At 40.4% G+C, this 7,444-nt stretch overlaps 1 protein-coding gene across 1 annotated transcript; it reads left to right on the top strand.

Moving 5' to 3' along the window:
* The first annotated feature begins 4,052 nt into the window (after positions 1-4,052).
* Positions 4,053-5,176, top strand: LOC147627094 (uncharacterized). Its single transcript, XM_086815240.1, has 2 exons — positions 4,053-4,982; positions 5,162-5,176. Exons 1-2 carry the CDS (start codon positions 4,053-4,055, stop codon positions 5,174-5,176), a joined length of 945 nt encoding a protein of 314 aa, XP_086671366.1.
* The last annotated feature ends 2,268 nt before the right edge of the window (positions 5,177-7,444 follow it).

The following is a 7,444-nucleotide window of genomic DNA, read 5'->3' as shown; positions in this document are numbered from 1 at the left end:
GTAATTTTATTTTTCTCTCTCTATCCCTCATCATGGCAAACCCATAACCTCCTTCTATTTTCAAGCAACTTCTATCCCTTCAACCTCAATTAAATGAAGAACGAGCTAAGAGGATAGAATTGGAAGAACTACTTTCTAACAGGAAAAGATCAAGAAGTGTTGAATCTGATTTTGACATTAGCGCCATCAAAGAAACTTTTCGTGAAAAAGAGAAATAAAGAGGAAAGAAAATAGTCATAAAGCTTTTACATTTCAAAATTTTGATGGTAAAAAGGATGTAAAAACGGTGTTGTCATGGATTAGTCAACTTGATGATTATTTTTCTAGGGAATAATTTTTCAAGAAAGATAAAGTCAAGTGTGTTGCAAATCATTTGGTTGAAACGGCATCATTATGGTGGAATGAAATCAAGCAAGGACATGAAAGACCTAGGACTTGGAAATAATTTCAAAAGCTCATCCAAAAGGATTTCTTACCACCTCAATATAAAGCAAGAGCACATCAACAATGGGATAGGCTTCGTCAACTTGAGAAAGAGACTGTACAACTTCATGTGAAAAGATTTTGGCAAGTTCTCATTCAACTCCAAGCCACTGAATGAGTGAGAAAAAAGGAGAAAAGACACAAATTTATTGCTAAATTAAAGCCTACTCTTTGAGCGGCAATCAACATGTTCCAATGTCATTCTCTCTCCACGGCGATCTCTTTGGCTTAAAATTGTGAGCGAAAGAATAGAGTACCAAGGACAACAAACCACCACAAGATTCTTATGCTAACAAGTTTAGAAAGTTTGTTCCTTTTCGTAAGGTTGATAGCTATACTAATGATGCCAAGGGTGTTTTTTCAAAAAACAACAATAACAACGTGGTGCTAACAACAACAACAAGAAGAACGATGATGCAAACAAGAAAAAAGACTTTGTACTTCAAGTGGTGACATGTTACAATTGTCAACAAAAAGGACACATTTCTCCCAATTGCCTGGAGAAGAAGAAGAAGAAGTCAACAACTGCACAACATGATTGATGGTGAAGAACGTGCAGAGAATGCCAACTTCTCTCTCGAGCAAGAGGGTAATTTTGAATATTTATGATGATCCAAGTATGCCTAAACCTATTAAAAATAAAGTTTCACCTCGTACGCTTCAAATAATAATAATTATTATTATTATTAAATAATAAAAATAAAAGCACAAGAAAATAGCATCTAGTAAAAGCATAAGAATATATTATACCCGAGTCTATCATTTCAAGACTATGATACCATCACTCAAATATCCTATTGAAGATGCTAAATAGATGCCAAAAAAGTTTTTCCATTCTTACTAAAATTTCATCTACTCATATCATCCATGAAATTGAGGTCAATTGCAACCCAAGCAAGAGAGAATGTTAACCGTAACCTCTTTGGAGACACCCATTATTTTATTTTGTGCTATTTTATTTTGGATATGCCTTTTATATCATTTACCATGATTAATGTGTTTAATCAAGCTGTGTGCGCTAGTATGATGTCTACCAAGATTAATGTGTTTAATCAGCTAAGTGTGCTGGTATGATATGGTCAAGATTAATGTGTTTAATAATCCGCTATGTACACTGACTATTACTATTTTGGATATGTAGGCCTGCGAAGAATGAGTGGCAGATTATGTGTTAATCATGGGTGGAACATGTAACCACTATGGGATATTTTGGAAGACATGTGAACACCTTTTATGGTTTCATATTTAGGCATCAATATTTTTTTAAGGCTGAGGCCCCATACCTTTTGTACATAGCAAATAGTATTTTATATTTTTGGTAGGCCCAAGACTTTATATTAATGCTTGCTATTATTTTGTAGATCTTGCATGCTCATAAACTCAAAAGCATTTTCTCGTGCTTTGTTTTTGGAATTATCTTTTTGAAAAGCAAGCACTTTTTCTAATACATATAAATATGGGAGAGTGGTACAAGGGCCACACTCTACCCAGGGGAGATTCAAGCCTATCTTGTGTCAACAATGACCTCCACTCTATCTCTCTCTTGTTTATTTAATGTTTATGCTTTCAGTTTGTGCAAGCACACACCATGCTCTGATTTTTATGTTGAGAAATTAGAGTTTCCTTCTCCAAGTAACTTAAGGTTCTAACACTTCTAGTGTATGTTTTCTAAGGTCCTCATCCTACTTAAGGGAGTATCCTTTATTTACTCTAAATCTCTCTAAGGTCCTAGTCAGTTTAAGGATCTAAATCAGTACTAAAGTTAAAAAGGTATCCCATGACTCCATATACGGATCTAAGAATTTACACATCTAATCATTTGACTTGGATTATTCTTTCTAAAGTCATCATAATTTGAGGTCTTATATGCAACTTTAAAATTTGATTCTCAGACTTCTAGAGGAAGAATATTTTCCATAATCCACACAACTTCTTCAATTTTGATTTCTAATATAAAGTTCAAAATAAGATTTGTACCTTCATTTACCAAATTTCAGGCCTTAGAAATCTATGGAGAGAGTTTCCCATCTTTCTCTCTCTAAAACTATACTCTCAAATTTGTTGAACTTATTCTTTTCAAGGTTTTATAAAGTTGTTTTAGAGATATAAGTCTACTTTTTTAAAAATAAGACACTCTAACTCTCTTGATTAGAGGTTAACTAGGATTTTCTCTCTCTAACATTATGCCTTCTTTGAGATAATTTGGGTTTAATCTAATCATAATCAAAACAATCTTGATAATTTTAAAGTTAATTTTAGGGATCTAGTGGCACCCCAAGGCAAGTCAGAAAGCTACCAAACATTGCAACATGTGGTATGAGAACACCGAAAGAACCAAAGGAGCATGGGTTACCACAAAATGAAGCCCATCCCAATCCTCTTAGATCCATTAAGGGTCACACCCATTGGGAGGACTCGTAAAAAAGTGCAACAAAAGAAGGAGTGGGTTGGTAAGGAAAAGCAGCCAATGCAACTGGAAGGAACAACCCCAACCTCAAAGCAGCTAATGCAACTGGAAGGAACAACCTCAACCTCAAAGCAACCAACAAATGAAGGCCTCCAGTTCAACCAACAAATGAAGCCCTCCTTCGCCCCAAGAGGAGTCAAAGAAGAACAACACCTCCAAGTACCAATAACTGATTTTCTCATCTAACAAGCCAACCACTTGGCAGTTGGATCGAAACCAACACCTAGAGGTAGAAATTGTAACACAAAATCTAGCAACATGTCTGCGGAGCATATACGATAACCTTGCAACATGTTTGCGGAGCATATATGATAATCTTGGAGGTGTTGCATCAATTGACCATGTAAGTCAACACCTTGTGCTAAAAATATCAAATTAGAAAGTAGAGTGAGTTGGTGAAATGTATGTGCACTAGTCTACTATCCATAACAAGTGCAATCACCAATTAATGTCCTTCACTTTTCATTTCATGATATTCAAGATCAAGAGGAGTGTTATACTCAAACAAAAGTATGTGCATGAGGCCATCAATGCCAACTTTCAGTGAGGTAATGAAGGGGGATGGCCGTTGTGTACTAAGGTACCAGTTACAACCTAGATGTTTTGTAATTAAAAGATAGCAAGGATGAATTTGCTCTAGGGCTATGCAATACCACCTGGCATCATAGGCTAAAAGTTTGATATCTGGCATCATAGCCAAAAACTATTGTGTTCAAGATTGAAATTATCCTTAATCCTTTATCTTTGGAACATAAAATAGGAAATTATCAACAGTTATACCCTAAACTTGGTCATGACCTATTTTTTTTTGAAGAAGTGGTCCAAGCGAGCAGCATTTTGAAGGAAATATAGAATTCAGGAAAATCCAGATTGCATGGGCGGCCATGCACGGCATCATGCAACACGTGTGGTCGTTAGACATGGTCCTCCGACTTGACCCCGACAGCTTAGAATAGCAAGTTTGGCCTGCTTTATCTTTTCCGGAGAGGCTTCTGGACTGCTGGTCACCGCCCTTCCATGGCACGAAACTCCTACTGTCCGCAAACATGCCGCATTATACCTTCGTTCTCGGATGCATGAATCACTGTTGTGAACTGAGCGCATGGCTCAGCTTAGCATGCAGCAGCGGCGGCTCTTTTTGCAGGATGAGACGATGAACGCACAGTCGACATTAGGGCCTGCGGCGGGAATCATGAGGAGCTGCAGAGAAGGGCCTGCATGGCTGGAGAAGTTTCTGACCTCTCGTTACTTCGACCCTTGCCAAGAGCACACGTTCAACAAGAACGAGAAGAACCATTTCTGCATCGATTGCGAGGAGGGGCCTCTGTGCTCCAGAGGGCTGCGGAGCTCGCACGCCAACCACCGCACCCTCCAAGTCCGTAGGGCGTCCCATGCGGACGGCGTTCGGGTTGAGAACGTTTGCAAGCTTCTCGACATCTCCGGCATACAGACCTACATCATCAACAACCACAAGATCGTGTTTCTCCTCCGCCAGGCCAAGGGGAAGTTGATGGCCAAAGCTGGAGGCGCCGCCACCCGGCACTGCCAGACATGCGGCAGGGTATTGTCGGACTCGGTGAAGTTCTGCTCCATCAAATGCAAGCTTGTTACCGTCCGCCGCCACGGGATGGGCGGCACCAGCTCTCTGTCACTCTTTCCAGAGGTAAAGGTCTCTTCCCCGAGTGCTTCAAAGGGTTTCCCGTTTGGTTTTGATCAATTGAGATGTGCAACGCAAGCTGTTGGTGGTTTCGAGAGCTCGGATTTTGACCTAGATGAAAGACGAGCTATGAATAGAGCTTTGGAAGCTAATCAACGTAAGCGAAAGTTTGAATTAGGATTAGCCACAAGCTTAAATGACACGAGATTAGACACCCTCTTGTCCCCCGTCTCTGTGCTACAGGCTCTCAGCCCCTCAATGGCTTCTTACTCTCTAGAGCATGCTGCTCCAACTTCATCTTCTCGTGGCAATAATCATGGGGCATCTTTAGCGCAAGGCTATGAGGACGAAGATCAGGCAAGCATGAGGCTGGAGGTAGCCTTCATTCATAGAATGTTGTTAGCTAGTTATAGAAGAAAAAGGAGAAAGGGGTTGCCTCATAGAGCACCATTACGGTAAGACACGTAGTTTTGTTTTTGTTTGTTGATGGATATCGAATGGGAAACCTTGTGCTGCGTGATGGGTGTATGTTGCATGCCCTCCCTGTGGTGTAGGTTTCATGGGCATGAAATGTATGTATGTGGTTGATGTCATATCTTCATGATATAGTAAATTACACAGAGCGAGAGCCACCTAGCGGTTTTGATAGGCAAAATGTGGCGTTCCTTGTGCAATATATGTATATGAAATTGATGTCAAGTGCCTTCTTTTTGTGACATGTTCAAACACACCTTGTGACCTACATGGTAGATAGATGAATGTAATGTTCCTTCTGATAGGGTTCACACATAAATTGTTCAATTATGCCTAAGGCCAAAAAAATAAAATTTCAATTAAAGACGTTGTGTGGACCTGTTAACAATCATACAATTTGCACAATAACGAATGGATATTGATGTTTTTTTCCTTATTTGTTAAGAATTAAAAAATGTGTTCTTACACTTTAGGACTAGTAGGTTGTAAGTTTTGGTATATCATATGTTGTAACATTGCATCTTTCCTATGAATGTTCCTTTATGTATTGCTATCTAGTCTTCCTTGAAAGTATGAGCTTGAATTTCATCCTTGAAATTTAAACATGGTATTGTAATAAGCTTGAATTTTGTCCTTATATTTCAACATGGCATTTCAAAGTTATGACAAGATTGTATCCTTGAAACAAATCATTTGATGATGAATTGAGAAGTCTCTCTAAAGACAAAGAAGGGGAAGAAAAATAGAGAGATTCTTTGTTGATGTGAAGGGAAGGAGAGACTTGTCCTCCAGACAGATGGAAGAAGGATGGAAGGGAAATGGAAGGGAGAAGTGATAAATGAAGAAATACTTTTGCTGCAAAAACGATAGAGGAGAAGGGGGGGGTACAAGTCCCATTCGTTTACATGGAATTATCGCACACCATGTACGCGTGATGTAGCCTCTGTGGTGAGCATGGGCTGACAGTTTCGAGTTAAGACGACGCGTGGTTGGGTTATTAGGCTTGCCCTTGTATTCCATAAGGATTGGAGCTTGTTGGATTAAATCAATGTGAAGGGCTTCTATTGCGTAGGGGTTTTTGACTATGGTTGGCTGACCCTTCAATGTGAATATGTGAGGGGGTTGACCTTTGAGAAACGAAAGGCCACCACCCTCCACCATAAAGCAGCTCGGAGTTCTTCATGACCATATGGGAGGGGGCCCTACCCCAGAGGGAACCGCCACAGTAGAGGAGGACAATGGGTCTCCATGACCAATCATGGAGGGAGCTGGTCGTGTTGCCATGTCCATCACCAATCATGGAGGGAGCTAGTCGTGTTGCCATGTCCATCACCGAGAGTAGCCATAGTTAGGTTGCAATGGTGTGAAGGGAATGTCCGCATGGATGTAGGGAGGGGCCGGGTGCCTTCTTACACATCATAGGTGGGATGCTCTACACACACGTGGGCAACACATAGGCTACACATTGGGCCGCCTTCTCTCATGCGTACACCAACGGCTAGCACACAAGGTGGTTGGGGCACCTCTCTCTCACTCACATAGTAGGTTGGTGGGCTTCGCTTGGGCACTTTCATATAGCATAATATAGGTGGATTGTGTAGTCGTGTAGCCTCATTTGGCATGGGCGTCCAAGCTTGGGGAAAGGACAAACCAATAGCTATCATATAAAACATGTTAGGCCGAGTCCTTGTGAAGGAGGTGGCTGAGCTCATGTAGTAGGTGGGCTTAGTGCATGATTTAGACAAGGAGTGCTTTGCCTAGCTGAGTAACCAAGGTTGGGGCTAAGGCGGAGAACCAGATGGCTCTTTGGGTTTAGTCAACAAGGTCGATGGACCAAGCACATGCCTAGAAGGTTGGTGGTAAAGGCCATGGTCGGTCCTAAAGGAATCAGAGGTCTCTTGACGATTGATTGACAGAGAACAAAGGGAAGTCCATTTTGTTTCGGTTTTGTATTCATCTCACCTAACGACAAATGTCAATAATAAGAGAAACCAACTTAAAAGGATCTTGCCTTATCATGTGTACATCTTCTTAATAAGGAACTTCAAGAGAAACCAACTTAAAAGGACCTTGCCTTGTCCTATTGTGTACATCTTCTTAATAAGGAACCTCTTTTTGCTTCATAACCTAAGTGTGGTGAAAGTAGTGTTGTGGCCATTTGGAACCATGTGTGTTGACATAGAAGGTGTGGGATCACTTAGAAGAGAAGAGGGTGTTCACTTAGAGGAGAGTTGTATTAAAGGATCTAAGTGTGGGGGGGTTTGTGAAGGAGTTAAGTGAAAGGAACTCCTCCTCGCATAATATATTCTTAGAGAGTTAATGGTATATATCTTTTGTACTTTGAAAGAAAAAGAAAAGTAGTG

This window comes from Cibotium barometz, chromosome 21 (genome assembly GCF_041138505.1).
Source record: "Cibotium barometz isolate CiBa-2024 chromosome 21, ASM4113850v1, whole genome shotgun sequence".
Lineage (NCBI taxonomy): Eukaryota > Viridiplantae > Streptophyta > Polypodiopsida > Cyatheales > Cibotiaceae > Cibotium > Cibotium barometz.
Note: the sequence above shows the minus strand (reverse complement) of the source record. Positions and strands in the feature narration are given on the sequence as shown.

What these genes read in the sequence shown, in the direction of transcription:
- LOC147627094 (XM_086815240.1), top strand. Translation starts at nt 4,053, where the DNA reads ATGGCTCAGCTTAGCATGCAGCAGCGGCGGCTCTTTTTGCAGGATGAG.